Below are 20,801 nucleotides of genomic sequence, written 5' to 3'. Positions count from 1 at the left end.
GCTCGTGCTTGGCTCTGCCCACCTCCTTGCTTGTTCTGCCCACTATGATTAATTTGCTCCCATTGGAAACGACAGGTTGTGGTCTATCTTGGGTTAGTTATAAAAAATATATTTTATTCTAGACAATGAGAGGGCAGATAAGGTGAACAACAAGCACAACTCCGATATAAAGTCGTTTTTTTTCAAAGTTGCCTAAATGCCACGTGCGTCCACTTACATTAGTGCATTCAAAAACCGAACAATTTGATCAAATAAGAATCACGTTGCAAATTAGCAATTACATTTTTGTTGACTTCCATACAAAAATTCCTCACTTTGTGCTTTATTTTCGTGAACAGATTTTTGGCGGAGTTAAATCTCGCTTCGCCTCTTCCTCTGGTATTACATCTAGCCGCAACCTTCTTCTTCGATGAGGGTGGATGACATCCAATATCTAGCCGCAACCGACAGGGAGCGCCAATCATAAGTGGCAACAGTAATTTAGTTGTTTTTCTTCCGGTTGCATATCATTCAACTTCCGAGTCAAATGCGTTAGTTCTAAATCAAAATACGGAGAATCTAAGGAGTTAGCAAGCGACTGTGTGGTGTTTTAATGAAATTTATTATTTTGGATTTTAAAACCAGAAGCGTATAGTAACAGATGGCAGGTTTACCCCCCGGAGACCCGCAGTTGGTCTCTATGATCGTCAATCATTTGAAAACGCAAGGTCTTTTCGATCAGTTTAGAAGGGACTGCTTGGCAGACGTGGATACAAAGGTAACGACCGTTATGAATGGTGAATAGTAACAAGTAGCTAGCCAGCAAGTAATCTACAATTTGCCATTATACAGTAGCTAAGCATGAGTCTAAGCATTAATAATCTTGTCCAAAAGCTGTTGCCTTCGCGAGTTGCTACAACAGTACCCATGTTTCAGGTCGCGAGACGCTGCCCTGGATCAGACCTACCACAATTTGTTTTTTCAGACAGGATTTAATGCACGCATAACCAATAAATTGCAAACATGGCTGTGATAAAAATGTTGTTAACTAGCTAACGTTATTCACTATTTTTAGCCTGCATACCTGAATTTAAGACAACGAGTGGACAACTTTGTGTCCAATCATCTCTCTAACCACACATGGAGTCCTCACTTGAACAAGAATCAGTTGAGAAACAACATCCGACAGTTGGTGCTTCAGTAAGTAATTCGTGAGAGTTCACATATGGCCATATTCCGCACAAGTTTTGGTAATGCATGTGGATCTTAGCAAAAATGTACATTTTCATCATATTTCAATCTGGTCTCAGAGCATTTCGTATTATTCTGAACGAAATCCACGAAATCCAATTTAGTATGATATGTTACTTTTGGTATGGTTACATAAGGCATATGGTTAGTAAGGCAAAATCGAAAGTAGGGTGGATTGGTGAGCTTATAACATCTAGCGACCCAAAGATTGCAAGTTCGAATCTCATTGCAAGTTCGAACTTTAGAATTTTAGCTAATTAGAAACTTTAAAACTACTTTTTTAACTACTTAGCATGTTAGCTAACACTTCCCCTAACCTGAACCCTTCACCTAACCCTTACCAGAATAACCCTTTTAGCTAACTCCTAAACTTAACTCTAACCTTAACCCAACTAACGTTAGCGAGCTAGCTAACGTTAGGCACCTAGTTAACGTTAGGCACCTAGTTAGAATTTGTAACATATCATACATTTAGCAAATTCTTAACATATTGTATGTTTTGCAAATACGTAACAGTGTACGTTACGTAACATTTCGTAACATTTCATACGAAATGGGCGATGGTCATCCACAAATTAATACATACCATACTAAATGTAGTGTCTCAGATTTACATACAGAATAGTACGAAACGGTCTGAGACCAGGTTGCTTATTTCCACAGGGGCTGTGAATGTGCAACCCTGTATCTCTCTCTATTCAGTCACTTACTATAACTTTTTAAATCATATGTCATGGTAGAACATCAAGAGACAGTGCATCCACGTTTGTGTATATGAACTGAATTCTCTTCTGATCTCATGGCAGGTCTGGGATGCTGGAGCAGGGAGTTGACAGGATAGTTGCTCAGGTGGTGGATCCCAAAATCCATCACACCTTCAGGCCCCAGGTGGAGAGGGTGGTCCGTGAATTCATGTCCCCTGGCAGCTATGTGGATGAACCCCCAGTCCCGCCTGCTCCTGTAGAGGAGAAACAAGACTTTGACCTGCCAGTGCAAGGTGAAATACAGTTGAATGCTTCTAGCAGGTGGTCTTTAATCTGTCTATTATTGTCTGGTCCAATTCCAGGAAGAATATCTTTCATATTTGCAGAGCACAACAATTTATCTGTATTGTTCGTAAATGTAAATGGGATTGTGACTGAAAATGGTGTGCTTTTGGATTATTGTCTGACTTAACATTCGTCTGTATGACTCAATGATAATGTTGGATTCCCAGCTCCTTCATCTGCCCCTGCTACTTCAATGGCCAGAGATGCCATGTCCATCCTGGATACCATCACCACCCTGAACCAGGAGGCCAGCTCCCGGGCCAGCTCCAGTGGAGAGAAGGGCCTAAAGGGGGGCTCTGAGAGGGACCAAGACCCAGAGGAGTTGATGCAGGAGTCTGAAGGAGGAGAGCAGGACATGAGTCTGGTGGAGGAGGGAGAAGAGGACCAGGACAGGAAGACGCCAGAGAAAGAAGAGGAAGCGAAGCTTGTGTCAGAGGCCCAGGCTATGGAGGTCAAAACAGAGGACGTACAGGAGCAGATGGACTCTGAGAGAGAGGGGATGAAGGGTGAGGAGGAAGAGGTTGGGACTCAAGAGGAGGCAGAAGAGAGAAAGGAGGGGAAGACCATAGGAAAGCTCAAAGATGAGGTACTGAACAAGGATGTTGATCCACTTCAGTCCCCCAATGAGAAACACCATATCAATCAGAAGGCCAGAGAGAGGTTAAAAGAAGGTGAGAAGGCTTGTCTTGAATGTTTAGGTTTATGAATTTGATTAAGATTATCACTACACTATGACATCGTCGAATCATTAAGTAGGAATTGAAAGCCTCAGGGTTTCAGGTACCATTAACCATTTGTTTCGTGTGTAATTCTTCATCAGAATATTCTCTGGAAGACTCTGACCTTGATGGCCTCAGTGACATCACTGTGAGCTCTGTCCACACCAGCGACCTGTCGTCCTTTGAGGCGGACAGCGATGATGAGCAGCCACCGTCAGATTCTACAGAGGACGGCGAGGTCTCATCTGAAGGTCTGTTTGTGTCCATGTATTATTTCTCAGTAAGAAGCATTTATTTAGAGATACGAATAACTGAAACAGTTTCAGATATCAAGTGAAAACAGAAGCTATTAGAGGGCAATATTGAAGCCAATATTTCCTTGTAAGTAATTGGTTTTTATTCTGTGTGATCTCAAGATGAAAAGTCTGAGAAAAAGAAGACCAATAGAGAGGAAGACGATGACAGCCCAGAGCGCAAGCCTCGTCGACAGGCCTACGTCCACAAGCCATTCCTCTACTCCCGTTACTATAGCGACTCTGACGATGAGGTCACTGTGGAGCAGCGTCGCCGGTCAGCGGTAAGTGACAGGCTCAGGCTGATATTTATGGTAAAGACATGCCTGCAAACTGAAAATACAAAAGTTGTGGGCAAAGTGTTTTTGTGGCTGGGTTTAATCAAACTTGTTCTATCTATCTCCTTACCTCTATTCTCTCAGGCCAAGGACAAGGAAGAGAGGCTTTTCAAGAGACAGCAGAACAGGGAACGCATGGAGGAGAAGCGTCGACAGAAGTCAGCTCAACTAGAAGACCAGGGTACTTGTAACATCAATATATTCCACAATGTGCTTTTCCCTGGCAGACTAATTAGTGTGTCAACCTTTTATACCTGAGTCATTTGACTTTTGTTCTTGTAAAAGCTGAGGGTGTGGTAAATTGTCCATTCACTGTGATGTTAACTCCCTGTACAGAGAGCAGGCAGCAGACCTCTTCCCCCAGCCTGGAAGCTCAGGATCCCAGGGCCAAAGAGGCTCTCAAGGAAAAGAAGGTTCTTGAGAAGAAGATGGCCCTCAGTAGGAAGAGGAAATGGGACTCACGGTGTGTGTGTGTTTGTAATTGTGTGGACCTATGGATGTTTGAGTTACTGGATACATAGCCATGTCACTAAAGTCATTTTACATTTTTCAGGAAAGAGGGAGATGTTACAGGCAAGAGAAAGGGAGATGCAGCAGGAGAGTTCAACAAAAAGGAAGTAAGTGTTGAATGAATATCCTAACTTGTGACTGTATGCTCACCTTGGCCGTTGGTTTAATGAAATAAATGTTGTTTATTGAGTTAAATAAATATTTTAATTATGGTGAAAGATAACTTGTTTTAGAATTGTGTGCTGATGTATTTCTCTGCTACCTCACAAACAGGAAGCAAAGGGTATTTCCTCAAAGAGCTTGCAGCACAAGTCAATCAGAAAAGTCTCTGAGTCTGCAGCATCAGAAGAGAGGCACAGGAGGAAGAGTGTCAGCACTTCTGAGGAATCTGGAGAACCTAGAAAGCTGGCAGACAAAAGCCGGACACATTCCTTTATCCTGGACTTGGAGCAGGGATCTGAGTCACCACTCAAACAGCGACCTGCTGGAAAGTTTGACCGGCTTTCCCGCAAAGAGTTAAACCCTAAAGAGCGCAAAGAGAAAGAGTGTAGCCTGTCGGACGAGCGCACCAAGCTTAAGCAAAAGTTGGAGAAGAGAGTAGTAGGTGAATCCCACACAGATGAACCTGAGCAGAATGAAGGGGCCCACATTGAAGTATCCTCTGATGACAAAGGGGAGAGAAAGTCCAAGGTGAAAGGTGACAGGAAAGTGTCAGTGAATGCCAGGGAAGGTAGGGCATCTGTGTCAGAAGGAGGTGTCTCTGACGAGGGGGCTAGCAAGGAAGCCACAACCAAGAAGGGGAAGGCTCCATCAGTTGAAGCTGCCAAAGTTGAGAAGGACAGAGAGAAGGAAAAGAACAGGGAAAATGAGAAGGAAAGGGAGAAAACCAAAGCAGAGAAGATTCCATTAAAAACTGACCCTAGGCAGTTACTCCGTCCGGATTCCACCGGCTCTTCTGAGGAAAGGTCTGATATGGAGCCTGGATCAGAAAGCATCAAGAAAAAGGATAAACACCCCAAGGAAGTCCTCAAGAGGTCAAAGAGCCACACAGAGGACAAACATGTAGAAAAACCCAAGTCTAAGCCAGACATTGAGAAGGAGAAACCCAGAACCGAACATGTTACTCAGGAAAACCAGAAACCAAGTAAGTCCAGCTCTGAAACTGACAAAGACTCCAGAAAGTCCAGGGAGACAGAGCCTGGAATGAAGGTAAAGGTCATGGAAAAGTCCAGATCCAAGTCAAGGGAGGATAAGAAAGCTCAAGGTTTGGAGGTCAAAAACAAAGGTAGCACATCAGGCAGTAGACCTGATGCATCAAAGGAAAGAAAAAGAGAGGGAAGCATGAAGGAGCAAAGGAAGGACACTCAGGAAAACCCACCAGAGAAAATGGAAGGCAGGAGTGGGAAGAAAATGGTTGATAAAAAGGCCCAAAACCCAGAGAAGAAAGAGTCCCAGGATGAGAGAAAAGGACGTAAAGCAGATGAAAAGTCGGATAAGTCTTCAATCTCCTCACCTGCTCCAGATATTACGGAACCTCCTCTGAAGAAAGGCCCTCAATCCAAAGACGCAAGCACAGACTGGGATCCCACCGATTCCACCATTACCACCTCTGCCTCTGTTACCTATGATGCTTTGAGTGACGTCACCCCTGAACTGGAGGATGATGACGGTGAAATGCCACTCGGTGAGGTGGAACCACGTCCTTTGACAACTGGGGCAGATGCTCTTCTGACTTTGATGGACATCTGTACCTCAGCAGATGCAAGACTAGGCCAAGGAAGTGACATCACCGGGGCCATGCAGCGAGAGGCCTGCCCAGAGCTCTCCTTCCAAGAAGCAGACATAAAGATGAAAGAGGCAGCTCTGACCCTGCTCTCCATGGACCCTGAGAGTATACTATCTCCTACCTTAGTCACTCCTACCTTAGCTACACAGGAAGTCACAGAGGCAACCATACCTGCTCTGCAGCGGAAGGAAACTACTAAACCTGTTGCAAAAGATCAGGAAGATTCTGAGCATGTTCTGGAAATGGACGAAAGTGATCTAACAGCTACTGCCTCATCAGAGAAAATGGATGAACAGTCAAGGAGCCAAGGTAATGTGTCTTGTGACAACAGCTATATGGTCAGTTCTTCTTTTCTTAAAGTATCACAAGGCAATGGAGAGTATTTGGATGACTTATTGTTAGTTACATTACAGTCGATGTTCTGGCCACAGATATTCTCGCCACAGGGGTGAAAGATACGGTGGTGTCAACATGGACATTAGTTGAAGGGATGTCACAGGTGAGAATGGCTTATGGTGTTTCTATTTCATTCTAGTCCTATAATATAAATATCAGTTAAATGTTACTCAGACTTTGAGAGCATCTTTGTTCCAACTCTTTCAAAGGAAAATAAAGCTACTGCTGACAGAGATGAGGAAAAACCAGGCCATGCTGATGTTGTTCCTGAGCAAGAGCCCGTATTGGGACCATCAGTCGACAAACAATGTATAAGATTCATACCTTTATCTTAACCTTGTACATTCACACTCCTCACTAATGGGTTTTAAACAAACTCCCAAGTTTCCAGATTTTCCTGCATTCCTCCTTTCTTTTGTGGGTTTATTTCAGTTCTCCCCCAAATAAAGTTTGTGTGCTCTCTGTTAGGTTTTTTTTAGGGTAAATTTGCTCATCTTTGTTTTTGCTTAGATGAGACTCAGACTGAGAAGACAAAACTGCTGGCCATGGAACATGAGTGTCAGGTTAAGATGGACATTGATAACATTAGTAAGTCATACACAACTGCAATAATATTTAAATACCAATCCTTAATATTCTTTGACATACACTGAGTGTATAAAACATTAGGAACACCTGCGCTTTCCATGACAGAGTGACTCGGTGAATCGAGGTGAAAGCTATGATCCCTTATTGATGTCACTTGTTAAATCCACTTTAATCAGTGTAGATGAAGCGGAGGAGACCGGTTACAGGATGATTTTTAAGCCTTGAGACAATTGAGGCATGGATTGTGTGCCATTCAGAGGGTGAATGGGCAAGATAAAATATTGAAGTGGCTTTGAACAGGGTATGGTAGTAGGTGCCAGGTGCACCGGTTTGAGTGCGTCAATAACTGCAACGCTGCTGGGTTTTTCATGCTCAACAGTTTCCTGTGTATATCAAGAATGGTCTACCACCCAAAGGACATCCAGTCAACTTGACACAACTGTGGGAAGCATTGGAGTCGACATGGGCCAGCATCCAGGATGGAGCACTTGTAACACCTTGAAGAGTCCATGCCCTGACGAATTGAGGCTGTTCTGAGGGCAAAAGGGGGTGCAACTCAATATTAGGAAGGTGTTCATAATGTTTTGTATGCTCAGTGTTCTTCTGATAGAAATACGATAAAAAAAACCCCAACTGATTGGATTTATATGGCGCCTTTCTACCAACTGATGCTCAAAGCGCTTTACATAGTAGGGGGAAACTCGCCTCATCCACCACCAATGTGTAGCACCCACAGTGACCGTTTTTGTGCCAGAACGCTCAACATACATCAGCTATCAGGCGGAGAGTGATATATGCCCGTGAGGGCGCTGATAGAATGGAACCAGGTTGGGAATTTGACATCGGGGTCTTACAATAAGTGCCATGGGATTTTAAATGACCACAGAGAGTCAGGACACCTGTTTAACATCCCCCTACGCAGGGCAATGTCCCATTCAATGGCTTTGGGTTATGGGATATCCTTAGACTAGAGGTAAGAGTGCCCCCTACTGGCCCTACAACACTACTTCCAGCAGCATCTGGTCTCCCTTCCAGGGAACGACCAGGACTGACCCTGCTTAGCTTCAGAAGCAAGCCAGCAGTGGGATACAGGGTTTAACGTCATTTGCAAAACATAAAAAGTTTTAAAAAAGATATATATATATATATATATTTTTTTAAAAACGTTTTATTTAACCAGGCAAGTCAGTTAAGAACAAATGCTTATTTACAATGACGGCCTACCGGGGAACAGTTGGTTAACTGCCTTGTTCAGGGGCAGAATTAGTTCTTTTTTTACCATGTCAGCTCGGGGATTCGATCTAGCAACCTTTCAGTTACTGGCCCAACCACTAGGCTACCTGCCACCCCAAGAATAGAAGGGGGACTGACTGTATTTTGCGAAAAGTTCCAGCCCCCACAACCAAACCAACCGTAAAAAAAAAAAGCGTTTTGAAATGCTGTTAATATCCAAGCTTATGTATTGACTTTAGACCTGAATGCCAATGCACTTTCATAACCCTGTTGCATGTAGTTTTGACTTTGTGTAACTCCAGTCCTGAAAAGACTGTTTTAAAAGGTGATCTCCTCCTTCCACCATCTCAGATAAAGACCAGACTGAAGCACAAGAGGAAAATGGAGTCCCTGAGTCTGTAAGTACTCACTTTTGGCAGTTTAGCATTCATGTTTTGCAAGAGCACCACAGTCTTTTCTGGTTACATTTTTGTGAAGGCTAAAGTGACTGTTACTGCTTTCCTCTGTTAACCTTTATATGTGTATTTCAGGGGAAGTGTGACACACCTGAAAAACCAAGGGAGACTCGACGTGGTCGGCCATCAAAGCTGGTCAAACAAGCCAGTGAGTCTCTGATGAGCTTTATGCAATCCACAGGTGTTTATGTGTCACGCTGTTCTTCTTTGATCTTTACTTGTTGTGTTGTCTCTCTTTCTGTTATGTGTCTGAGGAATGGTTTTGATTTTGATTGTTTTGTTGCAGGCAATGCATCCAAGTCAGACGGACAAGAGGACGAGAAAGAATCCGACCTGTCTGAAATGGTAGTTATCTGCCCTCTATGACTGAGTTTAACATTTTATCTTATGGAAGCACGTAATCTTTATTTCGGAAAAGTACATGCACTAAATTTGTTTGGAACCTTGTTCCTTGTTCAGGAGGACAAAATGGAGGGAAGAGTAACCCGCAAAGGAAGGCTATCCGGTCAGAAAGCTACCACGGCCAAAGACTCTGGTACATTCATTTAGACAAATCGGTGTTAATGAGTAAAAACTGAATGTTTTGGTATTCTTTTATTACTCGTTCACGTGACATTTGGCCAGCTTCACATCTCAAATTGGGAAGACCATCTGAGTTTGTAAATCTTGTGCCCTTTCTGCAATTTATCAGGTATGGAGAAAAATGAGAAGGACAGTCGAGAGCAGCAGTCCAAGCTGTCTGTGGAAGTGAGTAAAGTAAGTATAGTCCCTACCTATCAGTACTGGCATTAGGTAGTAAAAATGTCACTACCTATGGGTAACTGCCAAAACAATGGAAACACTTGAGTAAATTAGGGATATAAAGTGTATTGAAGCTGGTGCTTCCACAGGTGTGGTTCCTGAGTTAATTAAGCAATTAACACTGCATCATGCTTAGGGTCATGTATAAAAATGCTGGGCAGGCCATTATTTTGACTACCATGGCTATGCCACCATAGGATGACAATGTCCCCATCCACAGGGCACTAGTGGTCACTGAATGGTTTGATGAGCATGAAAACAATGTAAACCATATGCCATGGCTGTCTCAGTCACCAGATCTCAACCCAATTGAACACTTATGGGAGATCCTGGAGCGGAGCCTGAGACGGCGTTTTCCCTCGCCATTAACAAAACACCAAATGATGGAATTTATCGTGGAAGAATGGTGTTGCATCCCTCCAATAGAGTTCCAGACACTTGTTGAATCTATGCCATGGTGCATTGATGCTGTTCTGGCTCATGGTGGCCCAACGCCCTATTAAGACCCTTTATGTAGGTGTTTATTGAAGAATGGCGCCGTAGACGATGGCTGCCGTTTTATGGGCTCCTAACCAATTGTGCTATTGTGTGTGTTTTTTTGCGTTATTTGTAACTTTTTTTGTACGTAATGTTTCTGCCACCGTCTCTTATGACTGAAAAGAGCTGCTGGATATCAGGACAACGATTACTCGCCTCGTACTGGACAAAGATTTTTTTCTTTAACAAGTCGGACGCAAAGGATTTACTTCAGACACCCGACAAGTCCCAAATCCCCATCATTCGCATGAGAAAGAGATGTCGGGGTGCCTTATAAGGATCCGACGGCGAGTGGGTAATCTGCCTATACCATCAGTCCTATTAGCCAACGTACAATCATTGGATAACAAAATAGACGAGCCTCAATCACATTAAAATCTGTAATATCTTATGTTTCACCAAGTCGTGGCTGAATGACGACATGGATAACATACAACTGGAGGGGATTATGCTGCATCGGCAAGACAAGGGGTGGCGGTCTGTGTATATTTGTGAACAGCTGGTGCACAAAATCTAATATTAAGGAAGTCTCAAGGTATTGCTCGCCTGAGATAGTGTGGTCTGCAGCTTATCATGAGATACTCTATCTACCAAGAGAGTTTATCTATATTTTTCGGAGCTGTCTATTTACCACCGCAAACTGATGCTGACACTAAGACCGCACTCAATGAACTGTATAAGGCCATAAGCAAACAGGAAAATGCTCATCCAGAGGCAGCGCTCCAAGTGGCCTGGGACTTTAATGCAGGGAAACTTGAATCCATTTTACCTAATATCTACCAGCATATTAAATGTGCAAACAGAGAAAAAATCTGACCATTATTCTATCCTCCTGATTCCTGCTTACAAGTTAAAACTAAAGCAGGAAGCACCAGTGACTCAGTCAATAAAGAAGTGGTCAGATGATGCAGAAGCTAAGCTACAGGACTGTTTTGCTAGCACAGACTGGAATATGTTCTGGGATTCTTCCGATGGCATTGAGGAGTACACCACATCGGTCACTGGCTTCATCAATAAGTGCATCGACGATGTCGTCCCCACAGTGACCGTACGTACATACCCCAACCAGAAGCCATGGAATACAGGCAACATCGGCACTGAGCTAAAGGCTAGACCTGCCTCTTTCAAGGGGCGGGACTCTAACCCGGACACTAATAAATAATCCAGCTATGCCCTCCGACAAACCATCAAACAGGAAAAGCGTCAATACAGGACTAAGATTGAATTGTACTACACCGGCTCCGACGCTCGTCGGATGTGGCAGGGCTTGCAAACCATTACAGACTACAAAGGGATGAACAGCCGCGAGCTGCCCAGTGATACAAGTCTACCAGACAAGCAAATTACTCCTATACTTGCTTCGAGGCAAGCAACACTGATGCATGCATGAGAGCATCAGCTGTTCCGGAAGACTGTGTGATCACGCTCTCCGTAGCCGATGTGAGTAAGACCTTTAAACAGGTCAACATTCACAAGGCCACAGGGCCAGACGGATTACCAGGACAAGTACTCCGGGCATGTGTTGACCAACTGGCAAGTGTCTTCACTGACGTTTTCAACCAGTCCCTGACTGAGTCTGTAATATCAACATGTTTTTTAGCAGAACACCATAGTTCCTGTGCCCAAGAACACTAAGGTAACCTGCTTAAATGACTACTGACCCATAGCACTCATGTCTGTGGCCATGAAGTTCTTTGAAAGGCTGGTCATGGCTCACATCAACACCATCATCCCAGAAACCCTAGACCCACTCCAATTTGCATACCGCCCCAACAGATCCACAGATGATGCAGTCTCTATTGCACTCCACACTGCCCTTTCCCACCTGGACAGAAGGAACATCTACGTGAGAATGCTATTCACTGACTACAGCTCAGCGTTCAACACTAAGCTAAGGACCCTGGGACTAAACACCTCCCTCTGCAACTGGATCCTGGACTTCCTGATGGGCCGCCCCCAGGTGGTAAGGGTAGGTAACAACACATCTGCCACGCTCATCCTAAACACAGGGGCCCCTCAGGGGTGCGTGCTCAGTCCCCTCCAGTATTACCCATGATTGCATGGCCAGGTACAACTTCAACACCATTAAGTTTGCCGACGACACAACAGTGGTAGGCCTGATCACCAACAATGACGAGACAGTCTATAGGGAGGAGGTCAGAGACCTGGCCGTGTGGTGCCAGGATAACAACCTCTCCCTCAACGTAATCAAGACAAAGGAGATAATTGTGGACTACAGGAAAAGGAGGACCGAGCACGCCCCCATTCTCATCGACGGGGCTGCAGTGGAGCAGGTTGAGAGCCACATCACCAACAACAAACTTTCATGGTCCAAACACACCAAGACAGTCATGAAGAGGGCACGACAAAGCCTACTCGCCTGCAGGAAACTGAAATTATTTGGTCCTCAGATCCTCAAAAAGGTATACAGCTGCCCCATCGAGAGCATCTTGACTGGTTGCATCACTGCCTGGTATGGCAACTGCTCGGCCTCCGACCGCACTACAGAGGGTACATCACATGGGCCAAGCTTCCTGCCATCCAGGACCTCTATACCAGGCTGTGTCAGAGGAAGGCCCTAAAAATTGTCGAAGACTCCAGCCACCCTAGTCATAGACTGTTCTCTCTGCTACCGCATGGCAAGTCTAGGTCCAAAAGCCTTCTTGACAGCTTATACCCCCAAGCCATAAGACTCCTGAACAGCTAATCAAATGGCTACCCAGACTATTTGCATTGCCCCCCCCCCCCCCCCCTTTTACGCTGCTGCAACTGTTTATTATCTATGCATAGCCACTTTAACTCTACCTACATGTACATATTACCTCGACTAACCTGTGCCCTTGCATATTTTTTTGTGATCTATTTTATACTTAACACTTATTTTTCTTAAAACTGCATTGTTGGTTAAGGGCTTATAAGTAAGCATTTCACTGTAAGGTTGTATTTGGCACATGTGACAAATATAATTTGATTTGGGATTGTTTTATTTTGGCAGTTATCTGTATAAGTACATGCATTATGTAATGTTATATTGCCCTTATACCCTTGCTCACATGGTTTGCTATTGTAGGACAATGCGGGTGAAAAGGCCACAGAATCCAGAACGCCACGCAGAGGACGCTCGTCTAAAACTTTTGCGGATGAGGAGGAACTTAAAGAGGTTATATCATCCTTCACTGCTCACTCCCCTTCTGCCTGTGTGGATTGTATGTTGATGAGGTATGTGAGTTGAGTCTGTGAGGTAACCATGTTAGATGTTCTCTATACAGCCTGAGAAAGTGGAGGAGACCCCGCCTCGCAGAGGCAGATGGTCAGGTGCCCAGGCCAAAGACTCCACCACAGGTAAGAGGTTCCACCACAGCCATTTGGAAATTCAAGAGCTATATGCTTCCATAGCTCTACTCTGTGCTAGGCCTATTTAGTACCTTCAATCTCTTGTTTCTGATATTGAGATGGGTGATAGCTAAGATGCATGCCAAGTTCATCGTCTATTTCATGTGTGCCCCTCAACTATTCAATTTTTAGTCATTATCAACACATTTCACACAAAATAAACGTATTACTTCCCTACACAGGAAACCATGAGAAAGAGGAGGAAGAGAAAACAGGAGAGACATCGGAAAAGCCAAAGGAGAAACGGGAGGTAAGTTCAGTCGACATGATTAGTTTGGCATAGACCTTCATTCATTCAGCAGGGGGGGTCTCATTCAGCTGGGGGGGCGGTGGTCTCATTCAGCTGGGGGGGGTGGCGGTCCCATTCAGCACGGGGGTGGCGGTCCCATTCAGCACGGGGGTGGCGGTCCCATTCAGCACGGGGGTGGCGGTCCCATTCAACACGGGGGTGGCGGTCCCATTCAGCACGGGAGTGGCGGTCCCATTCAGCACGGGGGTGGCGGTCCCATTCAGCACGGGGGTGGCGGTCCCATTCAGCACGGGAGTGGCGGTCCCATTCAGCACGGGAGTGGCGGTCCCATTCAGCACGGGAGTGGCGGTCCCATTCAGCACGGGAGTGGCGGTCCCATTCAGCACGGGAGTGGCGGTCCCATTCAGCACGGGAGTGGCGGTCCCATTCAGCACGGGAGTGGCGGTCCCATTCAGCACGGGGGTGGCGGTCCCATTCAGCAGGGTGGCGGTGATAAAACATGAGGGGAGCAGGCTAACATCAACTATTTATATGGCCACACAGATCACTTGTTAACAGCTGATTGACTCAGTATTTCAGATCAGGGCTCTCTGTTTTGTTGTTGTATCAGATTCTTCAAAAAGATGTGGAGGCGGAGAAGAGTGAGCAGAAGAGAGGCAGTAGACGGGGAAGACCAGCTAAACCTCCAATCTCCAAGCCAAAGACAAATGAAGATGCAGAAAGCTCTCATTCCAAGGAGACCACTGATACTCGTGAGTTTATTTTTTTAAAGTTTATTTCAATCCACAATATAATCTTACTGCAAGATCCAAATACTTTCATAATGCATGATTGGGTGTTAAAATTGATTGTTAACAACTATGAAAACTATCATTGTCGATGCACTTTCTAAGTGCATGTAGGGGAGTTAATACAGAACTCAGGAAAGCTTGGTCTGGCATTTGTTACAGAAACAGTCTCTTTCTCTTAGGCAAACCTGCAGTGAAGAGGAAGAGGTCTGAGGAATCTGGGGAGGTGTGTCCTTTTCACTTCTCTGACCACAAGGTTTACCGTAGCAATTAGTCCTTCCATTGACAGAGAGGTGTGTGTTTTAAAGTGAGCTTTGATTCTGTTGAAGGGGACCCAGCCTGAGGAGGAGGGGACCCAGCCTGAGGAGGAGGGGACCCAGCCTGAGGAGGAGGGGACCCAGCCTGAGGAGGAGGGGACCCAGCCTGAGGAGGAGGGGACCCAGCCTGAGGAGGAGGGGACCCAGCCTGAGGAGGAGGGGACCCAGCCTGAGGAGGAGGGGACCCAGCCTGAGGAGGAGGGGACCCAGCCTGAGGTGGAGGGGACCCAGCCTGAGGTGGAGGGGACCCAGCCTGAGGTGGAGGGGACCCAGCCTGAGGTGGAGGGGACCCAGCCTGAGGTGGAGGGGACCCAGCCTGAGGTGGAGGGGACCCAGCTTGAGGTGGAGGGGACCCAGCTTGAGGTGGAGGGGACCCAGCTTGAGGTGGAGGGGACCCAGCTTGAGGTGGAGGGGACCCAGCTTGAGGTGGAGGGGACCCAGCTTGAGGTGGAGGAGACCCAGGAAAGTGACCTGAAGGAACAAGAGGAGAAACAACATGGAGAGGATAGTGGTGAGAAGAGATGCAATACTTTTACTTCCGCACACTGTGGTCCAAATGACACTCAATCAACCCATGCCATGTAATTTTTTCCCCAACTTGTTCTGTCCCTCCCTTTCTTTTTCAGTGAGCCAGTCTGACGAACCGGAGAAGGGGACAGAAGAGGGCTCCAGTGATAACAAAACAGATGAGGTACGTAGAGAACATACACAGTCAAACTGACTTTAGATAGAATAATAATAATATACATTATCTTTGAATGGTTTTGATCAGTCTCAAACCAACCAAAATGGTGTTTGAATGGATTCCCCCCTCCCCCATGGGACTCTACCAGGGTGAGGAGGACAAAGACACGCCTCAGAAGAAACCTGCTCGTAGGGGAAGGCCCTCGAAGGGAGCAACATTGACGTCAGAGGAACCAGGTATGGCTCAGGGGGTCTAGGTAGTTAGGAGGATATGATTTCCATGGAAATTCATTTTGTAACTTGGCAAAACATTTATCGATGGCTGTTGGAGAACTCTGATCTCATACATGTATGTATTCATTACAATTTACTCTCATAGGAGCAGGTTAAACTGGGTTAGAAATGAGAGGGGTTGAAACGTTGTTGCATCTATTAACACCACCATGCTTTTGACTACTGTGTGACCATGCACACTTTTTCATTGTAAACAGAAAAGACAGTATCTGAGAAGACCGACAAAAATCCAGACAAGAAAGAGAGCGAACAAAAAGAGGATGAAGAGGAGGAAGAGACGCCCAAATCCAGAACTGCGACTCGAGCTGCTGTTCGCCTTGAAGCTGAGAGGTAAACGATGTGTCACATGACATGTGTGATATACACTACATGGCCAAAATTAGTGGATTCGGATATTTCAGCCACACCCATTGCTGACAGGTGCATAAAATCGAACACACAGCCATGCAATCTCCATAGACAAACATTGGCAGTAGAATGGCCTTACTGAAGAGCTCAGTGACTTTCAGCGTGGCATCGTCATAGGATGCCACCTTTCCTACAAGTCAGTTCGTCAAATTTCTGCCCTGCTAGAGCTGCCCCAGTCAACTTTAAGTGCTGTTATTGTGAAATGGAAACGTCTAGGAGCAACAACGGCTCAGCCACGAAGTGGTAGGCCACACAAGCTCACAGAACGGGACCACTGAGTGCTGAAGCTCGTTAAAATAGATTGTCCTCGGTTGCAACATTCACTACCAAGTTCCAAACTGCCTCTGGAAGCAACATCAGCACAAGAATTGTTAGTCTGGAGATTCATGAAATGGGTTTCCATGGCTGAGCAGCTGCACACAAGCCTAAGATCACCATGCGCAATGCCAAGCGTTGGCTGGAGTGGTGTAAAGCTCGCCGCCATTGGATTCTGGAGCAGTGGAAACACGTTCTCTGGAGTGATGAACTACACTTCACCATCTGGCAGTCCTACGGACAAATCTGGGTTTGGCAGAGGAGGAGGGAATAATGGTCTGGGGTTGTTTTTCATGGTTTGGGCTAGGCCACTTAATTCCAGTGAAGGGATATCTAAACGCTACAGCATACAATGACATTCTAGATGATTCTGTGCTTCCAACTTTGTGGCAACAGTTTGGGTAAGGCCCTTTCCTGTTTCAGTATGACAATGCCCCTGTGCACAAAGTGAGGTCCATACAGAAATTGTTTGTCAATCAGTGTAGAAGAACTTGACTGGCCTACACAGAGCCCTGACCTCAACCCCATCGAACACCTTTGGGATGAATTGGAATGTCGACTGGGAGCCAGACCTAATCGCCCAACATCTGTGCCCGACCTCATTAATGCTCTTGTGGCTGAATGGAAGCAAGTCCCTGCAGCAATGTTCCAACATCTAGTAGGGAGGCTGTTATAGCATAACAGCTAACGGGGGGGGGGGGGGGGGCAATTCCATATTAAAGCCCATGATTTTAGAATTAGATGATCTACGAGCAGTTTTGTCCATGTTGTGTAGATTCTAGAACATGGCTGACTTAGTGCTTAAAGGGATAGTTCAGAAAAATTACAAATGTATATATCCGTTTCCTTACCTTGAAAGCGGTCTATGGACAAGGAGAGACTGCAATCCACACTTGGGTTTTGTTAAACTAAATACTGCCACCAACCACTCATATTAGCGTATTTTAGTATTTTTCCACAACAAGGAAGTCAATGTCCCCCAGTTAGCATGTTTTAAATGTCATGTCTAAATCAATCAAATTTCAATCACATTTATTTATAAAGCCCTTTTTACATCAGCCGATGTCACAAAGTGCTGTACAGAAACCCAGCCTAAAACCCCAAACAGCAAGCAATGCAGGTGTAGAAGCACAGATTTTTTTCTGATTTAAAAAAATAATAATCTCAAAGTAAATAGTCATTGAGCTACTGTTGAAGTCGGAAGTTTGCATACACCTTAATCAAATACATTTAAACTCAGTTTTTCACAATTCCTGACGTTTAATCCTAGTAAGAATTCCCTGTCTTAGGTCAGTTAGGATCACCACTTTTATTTCAAGAATGTGATATGTCAGAATAATAGTAGAGAGAGTGATTTATTTCAGCTTTTATTTCTTTCAACACATTCCCAGTGGGTCAGAAGTTTACATACACTCAATTAGTATTTGGTAGCGTTGCCTTTAAATGGTTTAACTTGGGTCAAACGTTTCGGGTAGCCTTCCGCAAGCTTCCCATAATAAGTTGGGTGAATATTGGCCCATTCCTCCTGACAGAGCTGGTGTAACTGAGTCAGGTTTGTAGGCCTCCTTACTCGCACACGTTTTTTCAGTTCTTCACATTTTCTATAGGATTGAGATCAGGGCTTTGTGATGGCCACTCCAATACCTTGACTTTGTTGTCATTAAGCCATTTTGCCACAACTTTGGAAGTATGCTTGGGGTCATTGTCCATTTGGACACCCATTTGCGACCAAGCTTTAACTTCCTGACTGATGTCTTGAGATGTTGCTTCAATATATCCACATAATTTTCTTTCCGAATGATGCCATCTATTTTGTGAAGGGCACCAGTTTCTCCTGCAGCAAAGAACCCCCACAACATGATGCTGCCACCCCCGTGCTTCACAGTTGGGATGGTGTTCTTCGGCTTGCAAGCCTTCGGCTTGCAAGCCTCCCCCTTTTTCCTCCAAACATAACGAGGGTCATTATGGCCAAACAGTTCTATTTTTGTTTCATCAGACCAGAGGACATTTCTCCAAAAAGTATGATCTTTGTCCCCATGTGCAGTTGCAAACCGTAGTCTGTCTTTTTTATGGTGATTTTGGAGCAGTGGCTTTTTCCTTGCTGAGCGACCTTTCAGATTATGTCGATATAGGACTCGTTTTACTGTGGATATTGATAGTTTTGTACCTGTTTCCTCCAGCATCTTCACAAGGTCCTTTGCTGTTGTTCTGGGATTGATTAGCACAGAACGCGTCTCCTTCCTGAGCGGTATGCCGGCTGCATGGTCCCATGGTGTTTATACTTGTGTACTATTGTTTGTATAGATGAACGTGGTAACTTCAGGCATTTGGAAATTGCTCCCAAGGATGAACCAGACTTGTGGCAGCCTAAAAAAAATAGCTGGCTGATTTCTTTTGATTTTTCCCATGATGTCAAGAAAAGAGGCACTGAGTTTGAAGGTAGGCCTTGAAATACATCCACAGGTACACCTCCAATTGACTCAAATTAGGTCAACTAGCCTATTAGAAGCTTCTAAAGCCATGACATAATTTTCTGGATTTTTACAAGCTGTTTAAAGGCACAGTCAACTTAGTGTATGTAAACTTCTGACCCACTGGAATTGTGATACCGTGAAATAATCTGTCTGTAAACAATTGTTGGAAAAGTTCCTTGTGTCATGAACAATGTAGATGTCCTATCAGACTTGCCTAAACTATAGTTTGTTAACAAGAAATTTGTGGAGTGGTTGAAAAACGAGTTTTAATGACTCCAACCTAAGTGTATGTAAACTTCCGACTTCAACTGTACATAATGCCTTTCATACATGATATGTTGCAGTATTGACAACAGTGGGAGTGTATCATTTTCATCTAACCACCACACAGAAAAAGGCACCTAGTGTAACATTGCCCTTAACCATCTTCAGATAATTCTGAAACATTCATAATTAAATATAAGGGAGAATGGATCAAAGTCTGTCCAACAATATCTTGTTGGGGTTTCTGGCACTGAGGTTGCAAGAAGGCAGTTCTCTCAAGTTGCTTTCCATTTGTATTTTCTCCAGGAACAAACCAAGGAAACCTTCCACCCGAGCTCGAGGTGAAGAGGAGAACACAACAAACACACGGTAGGTTTATGTGTGTGTATGCTTGCGACCGTGTGTGTGACAGGATGTGCTCATCTCTTGGTGCTGTGTGTATCCTTCTTAATTTGTATAAACATTATGATTATTTGCTGAAATGCTATATAGTATCTAGCAAACTCGTTTTATAAGGGACCTCTTTACAATTGTCTTGACATGACCCTCTAATATACTGTCAATATGGCGTTATATATGTGTTACTGCATACTCTTGCTTACCTGTTATTACACTTCAGTGGGACGAGAGGACAGGCCTCGGCGTCAGCTAAGGCAGGGGGGCGTAAACGTGAAGCCAGCCCCCCAGCAGTGCGCACTAGAGGTGGACAAAAATCTGAGGAGCCCCCTTCCAAAAGGACCAAGCGATGAACAAATACCTGCTTTCCCCAAGCCTAGGTATTAGAATATTCACGGCGCTGTTGACATATTATTTGAGTTTTAAATGCTTCTTTATTTTTAGCAACACTTCACATAATACATACCGGTATTAATTTTAACAGATCTGAACCCCTCCCCTCTATTCAAGCCTGTGGATATGTTGGATAGGAACATTTGGGGATGGCATGACAGTATGGTCTAGCAGTGGTGGTTCTCCAAACAGTCACCTGACCTGGATTTAGCTCATGGTGCTTTCCATTTCTATACAGTATTATAGACCCTTCACCATAGGCCCATATGTTTTAGATTGCACTGGTCATTTAAAGATGTTAGCTAACAATATCTCATGAAACAGAGCATGAGAGACCAATCAAAAGTCTTATGTGGAGAGCCTCATTGACTTTAATCCTAGGACAAAAGACTGGAAATTCTTTGTCACTGACAAATCGACTTCTGTCTGTGTTGGTCACTCCAAGGATTTGCCGTCGTGCAGGCATATGTCCTTTGGTTCCTGCATCACGTGCAAGAGTTTTATATTTTGTCGACCTATAGATCCATTTAGATATCATTCATATAGAGTTGTATAGAAGCTATTAACCTGGGTATAGTCTCACAAGTACTTTTACAATTTGTGTTATGTTTTTTCTCATTGTTTCCGTACCCAGAAGCCTCTTCCTGTTACTGGACTTGAACATGGAAGTATCCATTCTATGAATGTAAAGGAGGTGTTTGTCTTCTCCCTGTGTTTTTTTTTTTCTTCTATGTTATTTTGTTTTTTACTACACAGATTTGTCTGTGCTCCTAACTACTTTCCCCATTAAGTGATTTCTATTTTTGGTTATTTTTGTAACGTGTGCTCACAGAGCTTATGCCCTGTTGTCAGTATTGGAAGAGATTAAATTCCTTTCAAATGGTGAACAA

At 44.6% G+C, this 20,801-nt stretch overlaps 1 protein-coding gene across 7 annotated transcripts; it reads left to right on the top strand.

Annotated features, from left to right (window-relative positions):
* The first annotated feature begins 493 nt into the window (after nt 1-493).
* Nucleotides 494-20,801, top strand: bod1l1 (biorientation of chromosomes in cell division 1-like 1). Of its 7 annotated transcripts, none has more exons than XM_071399220.1 (29): nt 494-757; nt 1,055-1,179; nt 2,037-2,227; nt 2,447-2,950; nt 3,100-3,249; nt 3,415-3,575; nt 3,714-3,810; nt 3,966-4,092; nt 4,183-4,246; nt 4,413-6,234; nt 6,357-6,424; nt 6,531-6,630; nt 6,832-6,909; nt 8,494-8,540; nt 8,673-8,745; nt 8,884-8,942; nt 9,057-9,132; nt 9,289-9,353; nt 13,006-13,095; nt 13,205-13,277; nt 13,511-13,578; nt 14,189-14,330; nt 14,549-14,592; nt 14,696-15,194; nt 15,310-15,374; nt 15,517-15,604; nt 15,859-15,991; nt 19,429-19,491; nt 19,742-20,801. In XM_071399220.1, exons 1-29 carry the CDS (start codon nt 641-643, stop codon nt 19,869-19,871), a joined length of 5,319 nt encoding a protein of 1,772 aa, XP_071255321.1. In that variant the 5' UTR covers nt 494-640; the 3' UTR covers nt 19,872-20,801. The 7 variants fall into 7 exon arrangements, with proteins under 7 accessions (XP_071255321.1, XP_071255322.1, XP_071255320.1 ...); XM_071399221.1 differs by having other exon boundaries at nt 6,339-6,424; nt 14,717-15,194; XM_071399219.1 differs by having other exon boundaries at nt 6,339-6,424.

The sequence above is a fragment of the Salvelinus alpinus genome, chromosome 4, assembly GCF_045679555.1.
Source record: "Salvelinus alpinus chromosome 4, SLU_Salpinus.1, whole genome shotgun sequence".
Taxonomy (NCBI): Eukaryota; Metazoa; Chordata; class Actinopteri; order Salmoniformes; family Salmonidae; genus Salvelinus; species Salvelinus alpinus.
Note: the sequence above shows the minus strand (reverse complement) of the source record. Positions and strands in the feature narration are given on the sequence as shown.